The 26,445-nt window shown below is 40.8% G+C and overlaps 1 protein-coding gene across 1 annotated transcript in view; it reads right to left on the bottom strand.

The window, feature by feature from the left end:
• Lhcgr (luteinizing hormone/choriogonadotropin receptor) overlaps positions 1-26,445 on the bottom strand; it is a 53,642-nt gene that overhangs the window by 4,791 nt on the left and 22,406 nt on the right. Inside the window, exons 4-10 of the mRNA XM_047523408.1 lie at positions 25,249-25,323; positions 23,153-23,227; positions 22,987-23,064; positions 12,734-12,802; positions 7,672-7,746; positions 4,350-4,535; positions 731-811 (exon numbers count right to left, since the gene is read on the bottom strand). Of these exons, the coding sequence (XP_047379364.1) occupies positions 731-811; positions 4,350-4,535; positions 7,672-7,746; positions 12,734-12,802; positions 22,987-23,064; positions 23,153-23,227; positions 25,249-25,323 (639 nt within the window). The remainder of the gene's footprint in view (positions 1-730; positions 812-4,349; positions 4,536-7,671; positions 7,747-12,733; positions 12,803-22,986; positions 23,065-23,152; positions 23,228-25,248; positions 25,324-26,445) is intronic.

Genomic DNA, 26,445 nt, shown 5'->3' with positions numbered 1-26,445 from the left:
TGGAGGAGAGAAGAGAAAATAATAGAAATTGGCAAGGTATCTTAGAGGGGCATCTGGTTTTGTCTAAGGACACATGGGAGGACTAATAATATTTCTAAATCTCAGTAAGTATGGCATAGGGACACTGGGATTGTCTTTTGAAGTATGCTCTTTTACAGTTGAAGGTAAGTGAAATGCCAAGGCAACCAGTATTTAAATCAGGAAAAATGTTAAAAATTAGTAGACTAGAAATATAGCTGTCCAGTGTATGATGGTGATGACATTGAGATTAATTTAATGCTCATGAGCATAATGGTCAAGGTAGCTTAAGTCTCTTTGATGGGAATTGGTTACTTTCAGAAGCTATGTCTGCAATCAGTTTATCTTTGTGGAATGCTGATCATGTGACTAGTGAAAATTCCTACAAATGAAACATTATTTAGACCAGCCTTTAGTGACATCCAAATACCTGCAAATAAAAGTAATTTTTAAAAAATTTAGTATAAATGTTTAGAATGAACATTTAGGTACGTTTTAAAAATAGGCTTTGTTTGTAAAAAATAAAACATTTGAGATACCTGTACAACTAGATGCTACTTACAAAAAGAATTTTCCATTTTAAACTATTAAAAAATACATGGCAAACATCCCCTAATACTTTTATCAAAAGAAAGTCATTGGCACTGATAATAATAAGGCCTGCACAGAGCAAGACATGGCTTCCTGAGTTTCTTTGCATGCAAATACTTACAGTGTTTCATTATTTGGTTTTCTTACTGTGCTTTCACATTGTTTGGAAAAGTTTTCAAAAATGGAAAATGAAAAATTCTGTCTGAAAGAGAAGTGAAAAAAAAAAGTTGAACTTTTGGTCTTTAAATTAAACCTAATCATGTCTATTTATGCTTTGTTCATCCGAGTTCTTTACCTAATACACCAGGGGACATGTTCTGCACCATTGTCCTAACTGAAACACTTCCTGAGGAGAGTCAAGCCTTCTGAGTTGTCATTAGTGAACCTCCAGCTTAGATTGAGTGCTTCTGAATGCTAAATGTTTTGTGTGGGCTCTAGAGATGAAAACTCTTCAAATTGTCATAGTGGATCATGAATTTTTTAACACTTATTAAAAGCTACCTTTATGGTCTATTAAAGTTTGCTCCTTACCAACTCTCCTGTCCATATTGGTCTTGATTAACAATCATTCAGAGTTCATGGTTTTGAATTATAACAGGGACTCTTCTTGTAAGGATTTGAAGATGTTGACATGACATTACAATGTGAATTTTAGACTTTTTTTCTTATGGGCAGAAACCTTTGTGGGTGCTGCCTGCTCTTCCATCTTTACCTCTAAAAAGTTTAGCTTATGGAAAGGGGAGAAATGCCAAGAAAAACCAAAGAACATCTGAACCCTCCTAAGGGAGTATTTACCTAGGGATGAAACGTAGGGGAGGTATAAAAATGAATGAAGACTTAGGGGAAAGGAGAGCAGGCTCCTAGAGCATTAACCTTCACTGAGAAGAAAGGCAGTTCAAACTGGACATTTCTCTTATGTTATTCTTCTGCAATATCAACGAGATAATTCCTTGTAGAAATAACTTTACACGAAAGCAGAAAGGTGGGGGACTATGTCAGCATTATTTGATGTACCAGATTTTCAAAAAATCAACTTGTTATTTTGGACTAGGATTATAATTCCTCAAACTTGTATCAAATTGTGTGTGTGTGTGTGTGTGTGTGTGTGTGTGTGTGACAGAGAGAGAGAGACAGAGAGACAGAGACAGAGAGACAGAGAGATGCTGGCTTTGAGTATCTGACACTTAGAGATATTTTGTGGAAACGAATCCACAGTTAACAAGAAATGTGCATATTCTTGGTCTTCAAATGTTAATACTGGGTGCTGTCCACTCCATCTTCTTTCAAGTTTTAATCATAGATACCAAGGAAGTCTTGGGGGCCATCTGCCCAGGCAGCTGTGAGTTATCCAGGCAGAGGGATGACTCAGAGTTTGCACAAACATCTCACAGGCCCAACTTGAGGCTCTCCATCCTCACTGGCATCCAAGGCTTTAAGCTTCAGGGGCACAGAGGGAGTTAGTTAAAGCTTGTAATTCCAATCAAGACAATCTCTGTGTAACTACGTTCCCATCTTACCCTGATGCTGACCCATAATTGTGTAATCCTCCCCCCACCAGAAGTAGTCTCTTTCGTCTACTGTAGTAAAAGTTTTTAAGTTTTACAATTTGATAATTTCAGAAGGGATGTGACTTCTATCCCATGTAGTGTAGGTATCCAGAATCAGCTTTACCATATCTCAGCATCTCTGTTTTCTCCTAACTGGACACTCACCAGCTTTGCTCACCTTCATCTCATCCTTCACCCAGCAAATCTGAGTAATCTTGCTTCAAATTCTTCATTGCTTTCTATCCTCTAAACAACTTCGACTGGCACTCAGAACCCATCATGGCCCACCTCTCCCTGACTTCTCTCCTGACTCATTTTCCTCCACATACCCATAAGTCTTCTTGTTCTGCTTTTTCTGAATGACAATTCATCTAGTGTCTCATGTGTTTGCACTTTTATATGACAAATTCCATCTTCTTGGCATGCTTTCCCCCACATCTGCTCTCCAAGGCTCAGCACAAATCACCTTCTTTAGGAAGCTGTCCTTAAACCCTGCTGCCATTTAGAAACTCTTCCTCTGTGCTCCCAGAGCACTCTGCTGTATTCTCAACTTTTTTATAACATCTGCTATTTTTGTGTAGATACTGGGTCACTTGTGTATTGTCCCATACTCTGAGAGTTGAACTGAGCTCTTATTCATCTTTTCATCTTCAGACCTGATCCAGTGTTTGGAACACAGTAAATGTTCAATTAATGTTCATTGAAGCTCAGTTAGTGGTGCATAACTCTGAACACAGCAAGTGTTTTGTCTTCTCAGTCTACCTGTGCAAGGCACACTTAATGCATGCTGATTGATTAGTTATAAGTTGATTCCAAACAAAAGCAGTAGCAGCCTGGTGTTACTCTCTCAGTGCCTTATCTAATTAATTGGGAATATTTTCATAGGCTGCAAAAATAATCCTTCAGGGGAGTGGTTTTTTTATTCCCCCACTGTGAGTTGTGTCCCATTAGTGGGTCATGTAAACAATAGAATGCATCAAGACTGGCAGTGAAAACAAACATGAAATAGAATGGAGTATGACAGGAAGTATCAGAATATGTCACAGATTTAAAAGTTAAATATTGCTTTTTTAATTTCAGTTACACATGTGATAAAGTGCAGTGGGTGTTGCAGTGCATTGCATAAAAGGTATTTCTCACCAAGAGTCTCAGTCAAAAAAAAAAAAATCTGGTAAACAGTCCTCTAAGGAGAGAATGAAATCTTACTGCCCTGTCACCTGTTCTGGAGTGAACCGAATTAGTAAGATGCCCTTTAGTGAACATAAACTAGCCAGGAGTGCATACCCTTTCTGTTTGCATGCTAAGTTAGTCCTTAGGGAATTTGACTTTCTTTTTGAAATGAACCATGCTGTTCAGTAAGAAATAACTTAAAAAATCCCCTTCTATAGTTTTTTTTGGTCCATTTTTACTAAAGAACAAGATATTAGTTAATTTTTGCTCTTCTTAACCTCCTTCCCCCAATTCTTTAAAAATGATGCTTTCTAATAAGAATTAGGACGAATTGATCTTTGAGATGCCAGTGTTAACACTCCATTTTGTAATTGCTAAAGTAGGCCATCATTCAGTTAGCCCTGAACTGGCTATGAGGGTCTTCTGGCTACAGGATCAGTCAGTGATTTAGCAGTCAGTGATTTTTTCTTTTCTTTCTTTCTTTTTTTTTTTAAACCAGGGATTGAATCCATGGGTGCTTAACCTCTGAACCAAATCCCCAACCCTTTGTATTTTTTATTTTGAGACAGGGTTTCACTAAGTTGCTTAGGGGCTTGCTAAGTTGCGGAGGCTGACTTTGAACCTGTGATCCTGCCTTAGCCTCCTAAAATGCTGGGATCACAGGTGTTTGCCACCACACCTGGCGGCAGCATTTTTGGTGAGGAAACAGGGCAGCTCATTTTCTCATGTATCTGAAAGTGACCCCACAGTTATGGAGCTGGCCTGGAAGGCAGGGAGTAAAAGGGGAAGATAAATGCCCACTAGAGTTGACCGTCTTGAGATCAGACTCTCTTGCCCCAGCTGGGTTGGCTTTACCTTTTGCTTTTTTTTTTTTTTTTTTTTTTAATATTTTTTCAGTTGTAGATGGACACAATATCTTTATTTTATTTATTTATTTGTATGTGGTGCTGAGGATGGAACCCAGTGCCTCACATGTGCTAGGCAAGTGCTCTCCCTCTGAACTACAACCCCAGCCCTACTTACTCTTTTGCTGGCACATTCCTAAAAGCACAGCAGTGGCTGGGGTAAGTCAGTGTGGCATCCAGGAGATTGGTGAATTTTTCTCTCGATGGCATTTTTTTTAGAGAATAGGATGACGTGGCAATTAGCGTCTGAATGGACTCCAGGCCATAGCTAGGCAGGGCCTGTAATTTGGTGGAAGAAATATCCCTGAACAATAAAAAGGGAAAAGACTTTTTATTTATTTATTTTATACATTTTATTAAGAGAATGAAACCTCCCCTTACCAGTCTGTCATTCTAAGTTCTTAGAACTCTTTTCTCCATTTTTGTTTTTCCTTTACTTCTCTTAGTTACTCTCATTAAGATCTGAATTCAAAAAAACTGTTCTGTTTTTTTTTTTTCCTCATATGCACTCCATTATTCTTTCTAAGGTTGAGTGTAATTCCTTGTACCTGCCATACATTCATCAGCATTTCTTTTTTTAATATATATTTTTATTTGTTCTAACTACTTATACATGACAGTAGAATGCATATTAACACATCCTATATAAATGCAGTATAACTTCTCATTCGTCTGTTTGTACATGATGTAGTTTTACACAGGCCACGTAATCATATATGCACATAGGGTAGAGATAAACCAGTGTTCTCATTCTGCTTTATAGAGTTAATATCTCAGGTGTGTTAGGGATTGAGCACAGGGCTCTTTGCAGACTTGCTGTTTGTTTTTTTTCCTGAGTGTATATGTTTAAAATTAAGATCTTAGAAATGGCAAGGCCTTAGTACAGAGGATTACCTCTGATAGTAGATTTTCAGTTTCAGTGACAGATTGGGGTAGGGGAATTTGGGGGGTGCATAGAAAGGACCCTTCCCAATCCTGGGGGTGCAATGAGAACTCTTTCTTGGGAATGATGAGACCTTGGTCTGGCTCCACTGTTCTGGAAATGATAGCATAGGCACCTGCAGTGCCCATAGTCATTCCTAAGCAACCCACCAAGCAGTTCTTCAGGACTGTCACTCAGGGCTCTTCCAGTCACGCTAACTTAGTCATGTTCTGTACTGAGCCAGATGCAGCACTCTGTCCAGTGGCCGGTGGGGGGTGTAGGATGGAGAGTATTCAGCTTGCCAGACTGGTGTGCTTTGAACATGAGACATCTAGAAAAGATCTCCTAGGCCTAGTGGCCAGAAGCTGGGAGACATCGGAGAAAGCAGTAGGCAGCAGGCACAAACTAGAGGGTGCCATAAGCAGGTAGAAGTCATGGGGTTGAACACAGTTAGGATGGATTGCGGCAGCAGTCAGGGAACAGAAAGGATCAGGAATTTTAGAGGTAGGTGTTGGGAAGAGTCAGAGGTTGATGGGGGCAGAAATTAGAATCAGAATGAATAGGCCCTGGAGCTAGGAGTGGATGGCACCAGGAGTTGATGGTCCTGGGAGCTAGGCAGTGGCAGGATAGAGAGCAGAGCAGATAGCAGGTAGGTGTTTGGAGGTGTAGACTTGACAGTGGGAGGAAGTAGGGAGTGGATAAGAGTTTGGGGGTTATGGTGGTAGGAAGTAGAGTCCTGTGTTGATACTGGCAGGATCTAGGATATAAAGAATAACTCAGACAGTTCATATCCTTCCTCTGATCAAAATTATGATGCCTCCCCATCTCACTCAGAGAAAAAGTTAAGTCATCTTAGTGGCTACAAGACCCTATGACCCTGCTGTTTGTCACCTCTCTTGTCTTTATGTTCCCTTACTCTCTTCTTTGCTCCCTCTACCATGCTGGCCTCCTTGTTCTTCAAACATACAAGGCAGAATCCTGCCACAGGGCCTTTGCTCTTGCTGTTCTCCCTCCTGGAATGCTTTCCTTCCAGATACACAACTTGCTCCCTCACTCCTTTCATACATGTTTGCTCAACTGATATTTTTTTGGGTAGTCTTCCCTGACCATCCTCTTTAAAATGATAACTCTGCTTCTCAAGAACTTCTCCCCTGCCCACCAACTGAATTTTTCACCTCCACAACTGACACCATTCTGTGAAGGAGAAAATGTTTGTTTTATTCTATGCTAGTTCCCTATTGTGTAATCCAGTGCCTGGCACATGGTTTGGACTCATAAAGGAGTTATTGAACAAATGGAAGAATGATCAATAAATAAATCAAGTTGCCCTGCTTTTTAGCACTTTTTTTTTCCCTTTTTTTAAAATGACATGCTCATTTAGTGCTTTGCCTCTTTGTTGTTGTCTTCCTGTGTAGCTGTAATCTCTTTAAGGTCAGGGCCCAGAGCTGTTTTGCTCACCACTGTCTCTGCATCCTGGTGCATGGTGAGCAGGACAGGTTTGTGAATGAACAGCAGCACACTGGTGGGAAGTACTGGGCTGTGCCTCTGTGGAGAGGGTGAAGTGGTCTCCTATGTCAGAGCTGTAGAGTGTCTGGAACCCTGTCTCTCTGAAGCCTGCTTGCAGCTGCAGTTCTCCTCTGTAGGATGTTTCAGGTTCTTCAAGGCTTTGCCAGGAGACTACTGATTCACTTTCTTCTTCCTCCTAGTTTTCCCACATGTCCTTACCCTAAATCCCTATTAACTGAGGGGTTTTGCACCATATGAGAGTGTGATACACCACATGCCAGGGGGGACAAGTCAGAACTCTGGCCTTGGATTCCATGAGTAGATCCCAGGCAGGTAGCCATCCCCTCTGCTACCACATGAGACTACCCTCCATATTTGGTGTTAACGGATGAATTATGGTTCCCACAAATTCCTATGTTGAGGTATTAACCCCAAGTACCTCCAAATATGATCTTATTTGGAGGAAAGCTCTTTATTTATTTATTTATTTATTTTTTTGGAACTGGGAGTTGAACCCAGGGCTTGTGAATGTGAGGCAGATGCTTTGCTGCTAAGCTACATCCCATATCCCAGCCTGAGATAAGCTCTTTATAAGGTAACCCAGGTAAAATGAGGTCATTAGACTGAGCCCCTGTGCAGTATGCCTGTGTCCTTATAAAAAGGGAACATTTGAAGTCACACACACATGCATACACACAGAATGCCATCTGAAGCTTGGAGTTATGCTGCCGCAACCAGAAAGAACTACCAGAAGTAAAGAGAGAGACCTGGAGCAGATTCTTCCCTCACTGCCCTGAGAAAGAACCAAACCTGCCGACACCTTGTCTTTGGACTTCTAGACTCTAGAGCCGAGAGACTATATGTGGTGCTTTATTTTTGGCAGCCCAAATACCTTTTCAGCTGCAGAGGCTGATGCCCTGTAAACCAGGCTGGGCATGATGTGGCTGAGCACACTGCACAGGCCTGTCATGGTACAGTGGGTGGGAAAGGGAAGCAACACCTCTGTACTCACAAGATACTGGGCCCTGTGGCCCCCTGGAAGGCTCCATTGTGCATCTTCTCCAGGTGTACATTTTCTTTTAGCTCCCTGTGGAGAAGAACAGTTTCCTTAGTGGAGTTGGCACCTTATGTGTACCCACATATTTGAACAGGGTGCACAGTTAGGAGGGGGGAAGGGAAACTGTAGGAAAAATGGAAAAAAGACATACTAGGCCTTGCTGAAATTGTGAAATTGCTGGTGCATGTGTTTGGCCCCACCTTTTCTCTGCAGGGTCTCCCTCACTTGTCCTACAATTCAGAACTCACTCCTCCTGTCCTGGAGTTGTGAGTTTGCTATCAGACAGATGGGTGAAGCTGCTCCAAAAGGCCAAGGCTGGAGGGTTAACATGCAGCCTGCTCTGTCAGACTAGCAGCTGCAGCGATCTTGGAGGTCTCATAGTTTTTCAATAGTAATACACTGAATTTTGCAAATACTTAAAAAAAGTAGGAGCCTATTCAAAGTCAACCTTTTCATTATGTAAGTTGCATTCTTTTTCTTTCAGATTTGCATTTCTCAGGGGGTAAGCATGGGGGTGGGATCACAGCCTGAGGAGACAATTGCCCCATACTCTGGGTGCCAGTCTGTACTGCATAGACAACCAGGTGTGTGTGTATTATGCAAACAGCAGTGCCTAGGGCCACTACTCTGAAAGCTGTGGATGAATCCCAAAACTGCCAAGGCAGTAATGACACAAAGACTGTGTCCTGTAGCTCAAAGCAGCTCAGGCTAAATTAGCCAGGAGCAGCACACCCTGGTCCTGCTGAGAGCCTTCCTGTCCGGGCTCTGATATGGGGGGTCTCTGAGTACCAGGCTCTTTGCTGGTTGGACAAGAGACTTATAAGAGGAGGCCCTGGGCTCAGGCCTGTGAACCTTCTTTTGAGTACTTTTTTCCTTTAAGAATTGTGTCTAAAAGAACATTTTGGAAACCTTGGATAGTAGGCATAGTGTTTATGCATCCATTGTTGGTGTGATGACTTGTACCATGGGAATGAGTCTTCTGCATTATCATTACAGTGTGACACAGCAAAACAAATACAGCAACAGCCACTACCTCCCCTGCAGGGAGACTGGGAATCACCGGTGAGCATCTCACAGCTTTACATCTCCTTCACCAACTTTCTGCATGTTTCCACATCATGTCTGCCATTTAGAAACTGCAAAAGCCCCTGTATCTCATTCTTTAGATGATTGTTTTCCACATGCTTCTACTCAGTCTTTTCCTCGGAACCCTCAGCCTTTCATCAGAATGCACCTGTCAGTCTCTCAGCCTCCCATCCCCTGGGTGCACTTTCACATTCAAAGAGATGAGGTTGTCAGAGTCAATTGCTGTTTAAAATCTAAATCAAAAGAAAATTTCCCTCCTAAACCTCCATGGTTCTTCTTCCTGATTCAGTTTGTTTTAATTATGTTCGGTTATTGTTATAAATCGTTGAAATGGGGCCCAGTGAGCAGATAATCCTCATGTCAGCCAGGTCAAATTAATTGTTTGAATTTCAGGACAGAGCATTTCACATGTTTTATTAAAACTCAGATCTTTCTGTGTACTGGTAACTCTGCCTTATGTTACTTTATCAAAAAATAAATCTATTTAGCATGTTTTCCTGGGGGTCACTTTTTTGAGGATTCTTCCAAGTAACATGACCCACCGGTGTGAGAACCAGAGACAGGATGGTATTTTGAGGCACAGTGTGAGAACTCACAAGCTGCACCAAAGCCTCCCAACTTGTGTGCTCTGAGAATGGGAGGGACAGACTGCCAGATCCCTGCAGGTGTCTGAGGTCTTATAGAGTGTCTTGCTCTTCTCTTCCCTGGCCATGCTTAGTGAGTGGGTGTCTGAGCATGTTGCAGATTTCCCTATCATTGCTCTGAACAACTCTGGACAGGCTTATATATGAGGGAGGTGTTAGAAACTGGACTGAATGTAGAGTTTAAAAATGTTGTTTTGACAGTTTGGAAAACTACTTCCTCTGCCCTGTTTAAACTCTTCATTGTGTGTCTTTGTTCTTGGAAGAGATTCACACTCCTTCCCCTGGCCCCCCAGTTCTGCAGGACTTGCTTCTGCTATTTCTCCAATTTTCATCTTACTGAAGATCTTCCAGCCATAGAGGCCTCTTCTCAGTTCTTGGTACTTACCAACTTCTTTTCTTTCCCAACTCTGGCTCTTTGCATACAGTGCTTCTGCTTTCAGTAATATCGTTCTCCTCACTATTGCCACAGTGACTCTTGTTATCCTCTAGGCTTAGCCTAAATATGTTCTTGATGAGGGCTTCCACAACTGCCTTGTCTAAGTCAGTCACCTTCTGTACTTTCTCAGATCTCAATAATGGGTTGTTTCCTTCATAGTGTATATCACTACTTTTAATAATTTTATCTACTTACCTGCATTTTTGTCTGATTCCTCTACTAGCAAAGACTATTCATAAAGGCAGGGACTGTGTCCACTCTTTAATTGTAGCCCTAGCACCTAACAGAATGTCTAAGATATTGGTGGTGCTTAATAAATGTTTGTCGAAGAGTACATGAATAAAATCAATTTGTGTTCTTGGCAAACTGATCTGTGTTTTTGGGTTTCTTCTTTCTTGTTATATGAGGTACAGGAGTATATGGAATTTTGGTTAATTGGACAGTCCCATTTGGCACCTCTGTGACAACTGAGACACTATGGAGCATATAAATACTTCTTCCTGCTGTTTACCCTGACCTCCCAAAGCAGTGCTCTGCTGGTTTTCCTCCCACCTCTCTTTGATCTTGCTCTGGCTTCTCTTCCTCATCTCTTGTTTCTCCCTAATTGCATGTTCAGTCCTCTTATTTTCTCCCTTGCCTAGGTGACATCAGTCATAGAGGACTTCAATGACCCTCTATTCAGGAGGCCCCAGCATTTGTGTCTCTAGTCCTGTCCTGTCTCTTCCAGCCTTCTGTCCTTCCTGCTAATACATGAATTTCTGTAAGCCCCCTTCTCATAGTTCCCATCTCAGAACTTTCAGTGCCTTCTCATTTCTACAGAAGAGAGTCCAAATTCTTTACTCTGCCATCCAAGGCTCTTCTTTCTTTGACCCTAATTCATATTCACAACTTTCTACACAGTACCATTCGTTGGGTTACGAACACATCCCTTTGCTTCCTTCTTTTCTCTGGGCTGTTCTTTCTGCCTTCTGCCTGGAATGCATTTGTCTGCTGTCATTGCCTGCCCAAATTAGACCCAGCTTAAAGCCCACCTCTCACCAGGCTTGCTGTAACTTCCTTTCCTCCTGTCTTTGAAATCTCAGGGGACTCACCTCTATCAGCTCAGGCACCACACTTGCCTTCTGTTTTAGCTATTACTTAGTGTACAGATTATGTACCATTTGGAAATGCCTCTTCGTTGGCTGTAAATGCCTGTGGGCCAGACTCCAGGGATTATTCATCTTTATTTCCTTTCAAAATATAGCATGTTCCTCCAAACACAGCTGATGCCTGCTAGACCCTTGTTGAGTGAATGGCAGAATGAGGCCTCTGAGACTACTGGACCTGGAGAGGCTATACATGCCTCTGATTTGTGTTTCGTAGAAACAGATTCAATTGACCAGAGTGAATCCTTCATCAACTCCAGGGTCTTATTAATCAACCCTTCATTAAATGAAGCCAAGAAGAAAATGAGGACAGATTCAGTCCATGATTGAAAGGAAAAATTTTTAAAAGCTACCATGTCATGAGTACTTAGTATGTACCAGACTCTATGCTGAGCTCATAAAAATATAATCTAATTATTTATTCATCACTAATTATAAAATATAATAAAAATTAAATAAAGGACATACTATATGCCAGGTACTGTGTTAAGTACTGAGGATACAAAGCAAACCTTCCATTTTGTTGGGGGTATCCTCAAGTCTCTTAGCAGCTCAACTTTACTAATGAGTATACTGCAGTTTAGAGGGGCTCTGGAACTTGCTCAGGCTTATAAAGCTGATGAATAGGGGGGTTGGAGTTTGAGTCCCAGTCAGTGACCCTTAGGCCTGTTCTCTTAACCACCAAATTATATAGTATCAATGCAATAGGGCCTTTGGTTTAATATTTATAGTTAAAATAATTAGTGTATCATATAGAGTTGTGCTACTTAACTTCAAACTGGCAGAGCCAGCATCTCCTGGGAGCTGGTTAAAATCGCAAATTCCCACACCTCACCTAGATCCACTGAATCAGTGCCTGTTGGGTAGGGCCCAGGGAATCTGTATTTTGAACAATCTGCAGGTTATTCTCATGTGTGTTCAAGTTTGAGAAGCAATAGTAGTTTATAGAAATGACTTCTTTAAAAGCCTTTTTTTATTCTTTCTGAATTTTGACTTCAATCTAGCTTTTCATGTGCTCTTAGGTTTTGCTCTGCACAACTGTGTGGTGTTTGGCACCTCACCCTGTACCTGTGATGGGTCACATTTCCCTATGGGATTGGGCATGTGCCACTCTTCTGTAAGAGGAGCCACAGGAAAAAAAAAAAAAAAAAAAAAAGAGAGGTTGAAAGGATGAAGGGGACAATGAATGGGATCATTTCTCCTGAGGCTGTTAGACTGGGGATTAGGGTGGGGTGAGTTCCCTCACCTGGGAACAGGGGCTTCCTCCTCCTGAGTATGTGGAAGACAGCTTCTCTGGGAGGGGCTGTTGTGGCTAATTAGGCTGGTAAATGATGTCACCCTATTTCTCTGCAGTGAGGCCTGGGGAAGAATTTCCTTCTGAAATCATACATCCTCTAACACACCATCAACCTGAGCCGAGGGGGCTAGAAGGGGAAGCTGTGCAATGGAGGAGGCATCAAGTAGGGTGTTGAATATTTCAGCAAACTGTCAACTTCAATGTATTGCGGCTGCATCTGTCTTTGAAATCAGGGTGCTCTGGGGTTTCCAGACAGCCGGTTGCCTAGTAACATGTGTGAAACACTGAGGACTAGCCACTTGAAAGTTTATTTTTGCCCTGAGTTAGTTGCTGAAGATTGAATGTGATCTGGTAGCCAGAGTGATATTTCATTTTTATTCATGAGTTAGGGAAATAAGCACATACTTACAGTGAAATTAGCGTCGTTCCATTGAACGCATGACTTTGTACTTCTTCAAATCCATTTCCATATAGTTTGCTGAAGGAGGGAGGAGAGAGGATTAGAAATGGGAAGGAATTGATAGAAACCCAGTTTGGAAGCACACATTCTTCCTCCTGTGACATTTATTACCGAGATAATCACTGGCATTCACAATATCTAGCTCTGTTCCTCCAACATTTTAGATTCTAAGGGCCTGCAGGGAAGAAGCTGTTCTTTGTGCTCTGGTTTCCCTCTACCTCCTCCATCCCCACCACCACTAATTTATTAAGTGTTTATTAAGTGCCAGATACTCGACCAGCCATTGTATGCCTATTTTATGATTTAATTTTCATCATCATTTCCGTCATCCTGAAAAGAGAGCCAAGAGTCAGTGCTGCTGTGCAGCTTGCTTATTATAAAAGAGAAGTGGTGGCAGAGCTGGGATCTGAGACCAGAGCTGACTCAGCCTTTGGATTTGTGGCCCTGTGTGGGCTGTTGACTCTCTCGGCTGCTGAAAGCCAAGGGCAGAGCAAGGCTCAAGCATTGAGCCACTTCTTCTCTTTCTTGGATGAGTATGTCGTTTTGTGGATGCCAGAGTTGGTTCTAAGGCCAAGAAGATGTAAACATCTGTAAACAGTTCTGTGAGACCCAATAGTGGACAGTGAAATCAATTTAGTTGAGAGCCATCAGCATGGTAAAAAGTGAAATAGAGTAGAAGAGAACAAATGGAAAACTTTATGGTGTATTGTAAGTAGTTAGGGTAGAAATGTTTATGAAATGTCATTTTCACCATTTTTATGGCATACACGAGAACATGCTCAACACATGTGCGTACATACATGCACACACTTCTACCCAGACTGACATAAGAGAATCCTTAGAACACAGACATTGACAAGTATGAGAACCAGAAAGGGTCTGGAGGGACTCAAGAGCACTCCCTCATTTTATAAAGAAGGAAATAGGCTCCGTGAGGGAAAATAACTTCTCTAAAGTCCACAGTTGGCAGGAATGGGACCAGAATACACTTTGTCTGGGGCCACTTCCAACACATCAGTTTTGCTGGTTGTTTTTGCCTCCCACCCCTAAATCCTGAAGGTCTACTTGCTGTCTTCCTACAAGACTGAGTTCAATGTCATATTCTCACCTTGGCTGCTCTATTTAAAATACCAATCTCCCATCCCCAGAATTCCTTATCTCCCTTCCCCAATTTATTGTTTTCATTATCTGACCTATGATGATAGTTTACTTATTTACTTCTTCCCCACTATAGTACAAACTTAATGGAAAAAATAATTTTAAATTGCTTTGCATCTAGCATATCTTCCACATTCATAATAGTGCTTGGCATCTGCAGTATTAGAATAAATATATGTTAAATGAATTGGATGAACAAGTGGGTTTATGTAAGAAGGATCTCTTACTTTTGATCATAACCAAACAAATTGGAAAGCCACTGTCTTACATGTGATATTCATATGGGTTCTTTGTGAATGATGATGTAAGAACTCGGGTGAGAAAAGACTGGGATGCAATACATGATTAAGCATCCCATGTCTGGCAAGATCTAGCTTCTTCTCCAGGGTTGCTGGCAACTGGATGACCATTTTAGGGAATAGGCTTAGGGAGTGACTTGAGAAATGACTTAGACACATGCTCCGCTCTACCCACTCCTACTCCAGGTGACTGCTGTCCATGGGGTCAGGGTTTTCTCTAGACTTTGTTAAACAAAACGAACAGGGATTTTTACCTTGAGCTATATATGAATATGTATAATGTTTATGTGCGTCATATGTATATACACATGTAATGTAAGTACGTTTGATTTCTTCTCTTCATATCACACCTGACAAACCAGCAAATAAATGGAGGTGGTACTCATGTTGAGGTATGACATTTGAACTACAAAATTCAGAAAATATAAATCAGATATTAAAAAATGATTCTGGAATCCTTCTCATGAGATTGAGTTCAAAGAGAGCAAGGGAGCTTATTTATTTCTTAAAATCCCCTTATATATCATAGAGGTCAAAAAAGGGAACCTGAAGGCTCAAAACATAAATGATGAAGAAATTGAAATGTTGATTATCCTGGTTTGATCAGTATACATTGTATACTAATCATGTATTGAAATATCACACTATACCCCATAAATATGTACAATTAATAAATGTTAATTTAAAAAAAAAAAGAAAAAGAAAAACAAAAACACAAACCTGAGGCTTTACATGCTGCCTGGTACCTGGAAGGAGCTGTCCGTGGTCTGGCCGAAGCAGTAGCTTCGCCCTTCCATGGCAGGGAGAGCCTCCCTGGTTTCCCTTGCTCTCACCTCCTCTCCTGTAGGATTCCTGAGTTTACAGCTTCACACATTAACTCTTAAATATGATCTGCATTGGATTATTAGATGCCATTTTCTGATGGTTTTCCTCAACTTCTTTGAAAATTGATTTTTTAGCATCTAGGCCAGTATTTGTCAGAGCATTCTTCTGCATCCACTGAATCAGAATCACTTGAATTTATTTGTCAAAAATGCAGAATCAGGCCTATTGACTAGGGGCACTCCAGACTCACTGAATTGAGGTCAGGTAGTGGTATTCAGGACTATGCACATTTGTAACAAGTGCTCTCACTGAGTGGCAGCCATACCAATTTGGAAACCCTCACCATAGAATATGTCATGGTATGATGCCGTTCTCATTATTTCCAGGGTGCAAATCAGATGGTCTTTTGCCCAGTATTAAGTCTACTTAATTCTTTGCTTTCTCTGCTTTTAAGTGATGGAACTACATTTCTAGTGAATGAAGAAAAAGTAGTTCTTCCTCTGTTTTGCGTAAAGCAAAGCTGCTTGCAGTTGTCTGAATGGCCATTCCCCTTCATTTCTGTGTGCTGCCCTGATCCTAGTTTTGATACATTAGGTTACCTTTTTTTTTGTTGGATTCATTATGTCATTGCTTTAAGTGAAGCCTCATGGTTAAGTCTACAAACATTGAGCTCAAATGCCTGGGTTTCAATTCCAGCGGTGCTACTTACAAACTGAGCTAACTTTTGGCAAGTTACTCACCTATCTGTGTTTTAGTTTCTTAATCTTAATCTGTTTTGGAGGTTAGAGGAGTAAACATACGTAGAACACTTAGAAATAGGTTCTGGGACACAGTAAATGCTTAAGTTGGTCTTATTATAACTGTATTTTTCAGTGGTCTCCAGCCCTCTGACAGGAACAGAGGGAAAAAGTCTCCCTTTCCATTCTCTGGGCAGGATTTGCATGAACTTCAGGCAACCTGTTTAATTGAACTGTTTTTTTCTTTCTTTGGGGTAGGTACCATTTTGTTCTTGGGTAGAGCAGACCAGGTCAGTGACTAGGGCTGCTCCAAATGTCTTCCTTCTCTGAGGGCCCTCAAGTCCCTTTTGTCTGAGCTAGTATCATGGATGCTTTTGAATTTATATGATTTTCATGTCCTTTTCTTTCTTTTTTAATAGCCCAGGTCCTGTGTGTCCCAATTTTCCAAAGACTGGCTCACTATTTCCTTTTCAGCTGCTCCTCCTCTTTGTTTTCCCAGTAGCACACAATGGCATGTGCTGCCTTGTTTTGATGAAGAGAGTGGCTTCCTCTCTTAGGAGGAATTACACATGTGAGTGGGAGCCCTTGGGCTGTCTGGCCAGCACAGTGCCTCCAGTGCTCTTTCAGAACATCCAGAGATACTTCAGATAAATTTTTTTCCAAGACCTTATGGTGTCAGAATGAAATGAGAGGGGCTCCCTTTGCCCAGAGGATTCTGTCAGGGACATAGAAATGGAGGTTTCCCTCTCACTCCTCTATCACAAATAGCTGCCCCTTGCTTGGAAGCATTGTCTAATTGCAAATCAAGCAGAGTGAATGGCATCTTTTTATTCAAAATAATATTTGGGCTTTAGAAATTAATCACAGATGATATCCCACTGCTGAATGCTGCCTTATTACCAACATTATTCCCGGGTTCTAGAAGCACTTCTGGGATGCGTTCTTCTACATTCTGCTGTAGTTTCCTTTTGGATCTTGTAGTCACCTAGTTTTGGGATGATTTCAAAGAAGGATTAATTTATGTTTCAGGTCTTTGAGGTCTCAAAAAGTGGCCCTGTTGCGGAAGGACAATACACAGTGTTTTAGAAAACGTGTCTTCTGTTTGGATATCTATAAACAAATTGAATCAAACAACTGTATGTAGCTTCTCAGGTGGCATGTTGCTGAAGACATTCTGTGTCTGAAGTGTTCCCCAGGTATGAAGAAACTTCTCTAGTAGATGTATTGGCAGTGGTTGTGTGGTTAACTGTTGCCCTGTCATTGCTATGTGCTGCCATGATGCTAGCTCTGATTGTATGTCAAGGTGCCCCCTTTTCTTTTTCTTTTCTTTTCTTTTTTGCAGTACTGGGGACCGAACTCAGGGCCTTGTGCTTGCGAGGCAAGCACTCTACCAGCTGAGCTATCTCCCCAGCCCAAGGCACCCCCTTTTCTGTGAGTGTCGGTATCTCTGTAGCAAGGAAATTCTGTCCCTGACATAGACCAGCCTTCTGTCTTTCAACAGCACTGAGTTTTCATGTTTTTCTTCACCTTAGCCAAGTTCATGCCAACTTATATGACTTTACCATATATAGTAATAAAGAAGGTGACAGGCATCAAAGAGAATGATGACAGTAATAGATTCTGATATATTGAATATATTATCTGAGAAATCCACATTCCATAGTAATATTTAGAAAGAGCAAGGGAGAGAGAGTAATAGAAACAACAACAAAGGAAGCCACATTTTTGTAGACATGCTGGCTAATAAATACAGAGGAATGCTAGGATGTAAAAATTACTATTTTGTAACTTCCTTTGAAATAACCTGAGTAATCAGCTGATGTCGAAAGATAGTTAGCCAACTGAAAATCCCAGCAACTCAGGGTATCCCACTATGGTTTACTTATAAATGACAAAGGGAAGAATGTGTTCTTACAATAGAGGTCTGGCAGTCAACATCTTAAGCAAGTAGTCAACTGATGGTATAGCGTGCCTTCTTGGTTTGATGCAGTGAGAGACATATCATTCCCTTTTCAGTGCTCTGATAGAACTATCTGGACTGAATCTAGTCATGGTAATATAGTCAGATGAATTGAGACAGCCTGAGCTCCTCAGCAGGTTCAGTGTCATACAGAACAGAGAAAGAAGTGGAAGAGGTATGGAAGATGAGGTTGAGAGGACTAAGTATCAGACATAACAGCAAAAATACAATGTATAAACTTTGGATTCTAAATTTTGAAAAACCTATACAAGACATTTTCACTTAAATATGGGTTGTAGGCTAGGTGATGTCATTAAATTCCCAGTGATTTTTTAAAAAATTTATTCTAATTAGTTATACATGACATCAGAATGCATTTCAATTCATTGTACATGAATGGGGCATGACTTTTCATTTCTCTGGTTGTACATTATGCGTTCATACCATTTGTGTGATCATACAAGTACCTAGGGTAAAGCTGTCAATCACATTTGACCATCTTTTCCACTCCCCTACCCCCTTACCTCCCCTCATGCCCCCCTACCCAATCCATAGTTCCTCCATTCTTCCCTTGCCTTCCCCCTCATTATGTGTCAGCATCCACATATCAGAGAAAACATTTGACTTTGGTTTTTTGGGATTGGTTTGTTTCACTTAGCATAATATTCTCCAACTCCATCCATTTACCTGAAAATGCCATAATTTTATTCTCCTTTAAAGCTGAGTAATATTCCATTTTGTATATATATCCCAGTTTCTTTATCCATTCATCTATTGAAGGGCATCTAGGTTGATTTCATAGCTTAGCTATTGTGAACTGAGCTGCTATAAACGTTGATGTGGCTGCATCACTGTAGTATGCTGATTTAAGTCCTTTGGATATAAACCAAGGAGTGGGATAGCTAGGTCAAATGGTACTTCCATTCCAAGTTTTCTTGGGAATCTCCATACTGCTTTCCAGAGTGGTTACATTAATTTTCAGTCCCACTAGTAGTGTTTGAGTGTACCTTTTTCCCCATGTCCTCACCAACCCAGTGATTTTCATAAGGATAAAGATACTTTGTGGAGGGGGGAGTTACATGCTAAAGTACTTAGGAATTAAATGTCATTATGTCTATAAATATCTCTTGGATGGTTTGGCAAAAGGGAAATGTATATGCTCTCATATAGAGATGGAGTAGCTGTGGCATGCTGGTAATAGTTGATGAATCTAGGTAAGGTGTATAGGTATATTAATCACACCATTCTTTTTATTTCTTAGTGGAAAGACAAATGTAAGGTCATGTGTCAGTGGTTGAGTGCCCCTGAGTTCAATCCCTGGTATCCACCCAAAAAAAGGAGATGATGAGACAGTGTTTTCAGTATGGTCTAAAAAACTGATCTGCTCTGGGTTACTGCATATTAATTATAATAATTGGATCTGCATAAGGAGGCATTCATAATTCCATTAAATAGACAGAGATGGAAGCACAGAGATGTGGCCTGACTTGGCTAAGAATGCTTGACTGGTTAGATGCAAAGCCAGGACTAAAACCTAGGCTTCTATTTCAACACCCACAATCTCTCTACTATGGCTTGTCATGGGTGCAGCCAGGAATCTTGCTTTGCTTTGCCAGACACCCCTTCTCCATGACTTTCCCTTGTCTTATTAGATTTCAGATGTGAATAAAGGTTGCCTCCTTTTTGAGACTGTATAACCAATCATCCAGAATATTTTAAAGGTGGTGCAGTTAAGTGCTACTCATTTGGAGTGAGGTGGGGTGGATTTCAAGGTGGCCTCTTCAGAAGATTTAATGAAAAGCCAAAGTGGCTATAAAGGGACATAAGAGTATAATGCATAGTTTTAGCATTAGCCCCACTGAGCTTCTCCTGCATCAAGTAAAGTGTTTTGTTTTCATTAAATGAGCTCACAGTTGGTAAAGATTTAGGTGGGGTGAGGGCAGGATAGGTTCCACTAAAAGCAAAATTTCAAATACTACTAATATTGAAAAGAGAAGGCTTGCTTTCATTATTTTCTAATTAAGGAGTTGAACTTTATAGCTGGGAAAATAAAGCTTTCCTCTTTAAGTGTAATACCCTTTATCCAGCAGAGTGCTCCACATGATCCTTCACTCACAGAAGGACCCATTGAGCTGAGAACAAGTGCCAAGCAAACGACTAATCACTCCGCTTCCAGATGAAGGACCAAGACTGAGAAGGGAGATGGAAGCACAATGCTTCAAAGGCCCTCTGGGAGAGATGAATTTGAAGTCCTCATTAACTTCAGAGGTGGGGTAATTACACTGGGCTGGCATGTATTATTCCTCTTAAACTCATAACCAACACAAGTTAATGTCCCTGTAAAAAGAATGCCATGCAATTCTTGTGGGTACACACTGAAATGTGGTGTCTAAAAGGACTCTTTGGTTTTTTCCTCTGTTTGTTGGGGTGGCCCTGTCTTGGAGCTCAAGTTCCCTGTGGATTATCCCAGCACAGGCCTCATGTCTCCGCCCTTTCATTCCTGCTTCACTCCCCTCCAGCCTCTGCATATTTACCAATGGTTCTTGATTATTTAGGATAAAATTGATGGGAGTCTTGAATATTTTGATCTTTGAATAAAGGCTACTCTATTGAGTGGTTTCTTCTTAATCTTTTCAGAGTTTCTTCCAAGCCTTGTGCTTTATCTTGGCACTCAAAACCCCTGCAATCCCATGTCCTCTCCACCCTAACCATTTATCTGAAAACATCTTCCATTCCTTAAGCAGGATGTTCACATGCAGGTGTGAGCCTCACCCTGCCCATGCTCTTGCTCCTGCTATTTCCTTACTCCCCTGTCTCTGGTCTCTGTAGTGGTACCACATAACGGTAAAGAACATCCCCCCCAAAAAAAAGCCAAATGTTTTCTCTGATAAGTAGATATCGATGCATAAAGGGGGGAGGGCAAGGGAAGGATAGAGGAACTTTGGGTAGGACAGAGGGAAGGGAGGGGAAGGGAGGGAATCTGGGGGTGAGAAAGATGGTGGAATAAGACAGACATTATTTATCCTATGTACTTGTATGATTTCATGAATAGTGTGACTCTGCATTGTGTGCAACCAGAGAAATTGAAAGTTGTGCTACATTTGAAAAAAAAAAAAAGAACATGTGCCAAATAAAGGCCGTAAATATTAGGAGGGAGGAGGGGAGTTGGTATGCATGGGAAGTATGGAATAAAAAAAAAGAACATGCCCTGTGAAACCAGATTGCCTGGTTCCAAATCTTGGTCTCAGATTAATAATTAAGCTCTTCATGCCTTGGTTTCCTTATCTAAAAGTGTGCCTGAAGGTCCTTACCACATAAGGTTGCTGTGGAACTTAAATAAGTTTTTAAAAGTACTTAAAACAGTCCAGGCATTTAATAGTGCTATATAAATATTAGCTACTCTTAATACAAATACTACTGAATCTATGAGGTACAATTCAAGTCTCAGCTTCACTATGTAGTCTTCTTGGAGTTCTCCAAACCAAGAGGAATTCTCTGAGAACTTATTTCTAAATACCACCATACACTTGGAGGGGAATATCTACTGACTTGTATTATTCTTTTGCTATTTCATGTCCCCCACCATCACTGAGTTTATAAGCTTCTTAATGACATGAATATTGTCATGTCTTGTGTGTTCTCAATAAAGACATTGTGAGACTCAAAAGTCATAAGGCATGTGGTTTCTCCTTACTCAGAGTTCATGCTGTGAATACCCTGTGGAAACAGGGGATGTGGGAATGATGTATAATTCCAAATTTATTATGCAGTGGTGAGTTGGAGACAATTTATAAACAGCTGGCAGAGCCATGGTGTTGTGAGGGAAATGGCAGGAGTTGAAAAACTGTAGAAAAGTATTTCTGGGATTCCTAGTGTTCAAGAGTTGCTAGTAAAAAATTTGAGTTATTTTGAAATTAGTGTTGGTTGCTGCTCTGTATCCTTTTATTGCAATATTCTGAGCTGAGGTGATGTTAATCACAACTTTGTAACACGGCGATTATATGTATAAATTGTAGCCATACAAAGTAAAAGTATCATACAAATGCAGTGTGCTATAGATACCAGTTTTTAAGATCCATTGCTATAAAATGGAGTTAAGATGATCTCTCCTCTTGCTTTTACATTTTTCTCTTCACTTCAGGGTCATTCCAATCCGTATTCTCTCTCTCTCTCTCTCTCTCTCTCTCTCTCTCTCTCTCTCTCTCTCTTTCACTCTCTCTCTTAAGGTGAGCTTATTTATTGCCTCATCACAATCCTGCCATGGGCTGTAAGCAAGGCAGAAAGAATGAGAGGGATGTGTATGTGGGGAGCAGAAATGAGTATGTGTCACTGGGAATATGGGTCACATGAGACATGGTGCTCAGGATGCTGCTTCTGAGTGGTGGGCAAGGGAGAGTGTCCTTTGTGGAGATGGATGGCAGGGTTCTAGAGTGAAGGAAGTCACTGTAAAAGGGATGGTACTTAGTACAGTGCCTCTCAAATTATGATTACATGTGACTTTCTTGGGATCCTGTGAAAATGCAGATTTTGAATCAGTTGGTCTGGATGGGTCTGAGAGTCTGTATTTCTAACCAGCTCTCAGATGATGCTGAAGATGCTGGTTTATGGACCATACTTTAAATAGCAGGTCCTTAGGAAACACCATGAAAAGGAAAGGGCCTGTGAGCCTGGTAACCTAAGAGTGCCTGTCAAATGAAATGGCATAATTTTTAAGTATCATGGAATGGAGGGCCTGGGCATTGATGGTGTTGCTTCAAAAATAAAGTAAAAAGGATCCAAGAGGTAGGTGAAAAATCAGAGGGAGAGAACAAGGTCCATTGATGAACTACTCTACCTACTTGAAGAGTATCCTTCCAAACTCTGCTCAGTTGAAACCTTGAAATTTCTCTGCTTTCTTTTAGCCAGGGAAGCCATACCCTTTTAGGCTGTGTATTACCAGCCTCCGAGCATTCCACTGATTCAGTGAACAATTTTACCACTTGGAAATTTAGTTCTGTAAACCTTCAGGACCCATTTGATTAATTTTAAACCAAAGTGATTTGTTAGTTGTCCTACACCCAAAAGCAATCCTACACCCTCCCTGGACCCTTGGCATTTTAGGTTGAGAAGGACGTCACCAGTCAGTGAAGAATGTGTTAAAACATGAGAAAGAGCTCACCTCAAGCCAGAAGTGAGAATATCAGGAGGCTGTGTAGCAGAATGAGTTTCTGGGAGTTTACTCACAGTGTTATGGATTCGTTATTCATCCCTTGGAAAGCATTTCCTGGTATGGTGGTTATGTATAAGTTATCACAAATTTCCCTTGAGGAAATAAATGAGAAATATTTACTTTCCCAATTTTAGCCGCAAATAGGAAACTGTTACGCATAGCAATCAGCCTGGTACTTACAGAATGAAATTAAATTCGGAGGAGAAGATCTTCGTAACATCTGGAAGCATTCGAATGCCTGTGTTACAGATGCTCCTGTGATTCAGGGCAGGATGGTGATGTGGGCAGAGAGTGGGTAAAAGTGATTGTCATTAAGGCAAAAAGATGAAAAGGTGTAGAAAGGCACTTTGCAAATGCTATTTTTCACATTAAATAACAAAATACTGAATTTGACTTTATCAGTAACATTTCTAGCTAATGAAGACTGTAAGAATTTAAAGGGCCCCTACTGCTCTGGAGCAGTTGTTCTAATCACACCTATTTAGAGATCTAGCGGTTGGAACCAAACTTTCAGGTCTTTTCCATTTGTATTTCCAACCTGTCTTTTCCCATTAAATCAATTGTATTTTCCTATTATATTACATTCTGTTTCCTTCTGTTAATTTGTTCTTTCCATGCCCTTGATAGTTACAGAAAGCATCCCTCTCTTTTGGAGCAGGTTTTAACTCAAACACTTCAGGAAGATTAATCTCATGTGAGAAATTCATATCCCTCATTATTATCTACCCTCATATTTATCTACCTTGCAATTCAGGAAGTTCTTCCTTGTACCTCATTGAAACCATTGTACATTCTTGTGGTGTTTGGAGCCACTCAAGACTCCTCTTCTTTTCCTCCAGTCTTTTATTTAACCTCCAAAGAAGAGAGAGGCTTAAGTGACAGGTAAAATTGAACTTTTTATTGTAAGAATGGACTCCTTCAGAGGCATGCAGACAGTTGGATTTCCCCCAACTGAGTTTTAAATTCACCAGACCTGGGCTCTAGACAACTGATAGGAACTTCTGGTACCCTGGTGACAATGAAACAAAGCCAGGTTTCCTTTCTGGCTCTTGGTCTCCTTTTTACCCATAACTCTTGAATGAATGAATGAGATAAAGAAGCTCAACCTGAATTCATATCCTATCTGTGACCTGGGATAGTAGCTTGAGCTAAGTTTGGGCAAGTAGGTTTGGATTGGGGGAACACCACACTTTTGGGTGAAAATTCTGTTTAATAGATACTAACTCAGTTAATAAGGGGCAGTAGTGGGCAGCAAATTTGGTTCTGGATTATTTTTATTTTCTTCCATGGTGATCGATACTGCAGGATGCTTACGTGCCTTCAGGTCTCCTGAAGTTGGGAAAAGCAGAACACCAGGGTTGGAATTGTCCATTGTTAGAGTTGCCAAAGGAGCTATGCCAGTTCTAGCAGCAGCTCCAACAGGAGGCCTGGGAGCAAGACAATGGTGTGGACCACCAGAGAGATGTCCCTTCCCTGCCCCTTTGTTTTTCTTTTCTTGGGTGGTGGTGGAAGTAGACTTTACATCCTCTGGGGTGTTTATGAAATTTAATTTTTTAAAAAGAAGAGAGAGGATTATCTATATTAAGAGGACTTAAATTTTTCTGTGTGAGGGAGGACTTCATAGGTGAGAAGCTCTGTTAGTGATCAATTTATAGACTGTATCAAATTTCAGGAATTTTGGCAATGTTGGCAAGGACAATTGCTGTTGGACTACATTTGTACTCAATTTATCATGCTAACCAGTAACATTGGTATGATTTAATGGGAAAAAGAAAATAATGATTTAGTTTATTTCTCACAGTGCCTACCTCAAGGCTGTACTTAAAAAGTTTTCACTTGACAAATGAATGAACAAATAAAATAAAGGAGATACACAATTCTCAACCAGCAACTTTGGCCAAATCAGAATTGCCTCTCCTATTTTCATCTACTATCCCTTCACCTTAGAGAGTCGGATGTACCCTTTTTGAAATATTGTGATCCCCTCCTATCCCATGGTCAACTTTGAAAATCACTGTAAATGGTGATGTTCTTCTCAGGTGTTTGGGACAAAAAAATTGTTGGGAATCACTTCCATGTATGCAGAAGAACCCAGCATAGTGGCCAATAAGAAATGCTGATTAAATCAAGTTTAAATCAGAAGGCTAAAGAGGAGGAACATGCAAATAATACTGGGTATATGGTTTAAAAAATATTTCTCAGCCTTTTAATTGTTTGGGTTTTCATCAGATGCCCATCTTCCCCTTCCCAAATGGTTAAAAAGGAAAATTTCTCACAGGTATTTTAACCGGGGAAGATTTGTAAATGCACCAGGCTCAATGTTTACCAGGTTTTTGGTGTTCTGGATCAGTCTGTAAAGAGAGGGGGAAACAGGAAGCAGTTTAATTGATGGGTATTGTTTGGAATGCATGAGACTGTGATCACCAGAGGTTGCTGCCTGAAAATGGCATCAACAAAATCGAGCAAATTTCATGTGCTCGAGAGGATTCCTGAGACTCTGGAGGTGGAAATGGTTTGGTGAGGACCCATTGGTTATTTCAAGGGAGCTCTGCTCAAACCTTCTGAAGAGGTGGGTGCAGGTATCATAGCGGTATACCTCCACCCTTACCTCCTGCTCCCCATCAGATAGCTCTGATATCCAGGACTCCTGGCCAAGTAGATCCTGTCCCATTGTGGAGCCTGGGTTGGTGAGAGATCTGCACTCAGGAGAGAACAAATTAGTCACTCTCCTCTGCAGGCAAATTAGTCCTCTTCATATTGAACTGGCAACCACACTGAGCTATTTTCCAGAAGGGCACCCAGTGTATGGAACAGTACAGGGTAGAGGCTAGGGGTTTGGATTTGTGGAAACTTAGGCATAGTGTATAGATAATTTGCTGTGTGATGATGCCCAGCTTCCCTTAGCTAGTGTTTGCTTCTGCAAAATTGAAATAATAATATGTCTTCTTCCTATCTCACAGGTTGGTGGGTTTTGAGTAATAGACTAGGTTGAGATAATCTGAGGCAGTTAATTTGAGCCATGATACCATAGTGGTGTTACTGCCCTTCCCCCTATTCCATTAATGCCTGTGACCCTGTAAGAAGTAGCCACAGTTGTTGAGTCCTGTCTACTTTGGATTTAATAAAAGACCAGTAAATAGCTATGGCTTTCTTAACCTAGGTAATAACCACCTGAATACATGATAATTACCCTTGTTCTATAGAGAAATAGAGTATATTGGTTAGGAATATGTACTCTGGGACCAACTGTTTTTTTTTTTTTTTTTTAAATTCTGATTTTACCAATTGTATGACCTTGGAGATATCATTTAAAGCTCTCTGTGTCTTGGTTTCCTCGTAGGGTATTTTTTGAAGAAGAGTAAATATGGGTGTCTAGTTCACAGCAAGGCCTTATCTGGTGTTAATAATTATTGTTAGAGTCAAAATTAGGAAGTTGAATGATTCATCCCTAGTCACACAGCTGAAAAATAGCA

Source organism: Sciurus carolinensis, chromosome 13 (genome assembly GCF_902686445.1).
Source record: "Sciurus carolinensis chromosome 13, mSciCar1.2, whole genome shotgun sequence".
Taxonomy (NCBI): domain Eukaryota; kingdom Metazoa; phylum Chordata; class Mammalia; order Rodentia; family Sciuridae; genus Sciurus; species Sciurus carolinensis.
Note: the sequence above shows the minus strand (reverse complement) of the source record. Positions and strands in the feature narration are given on the sequence as shown.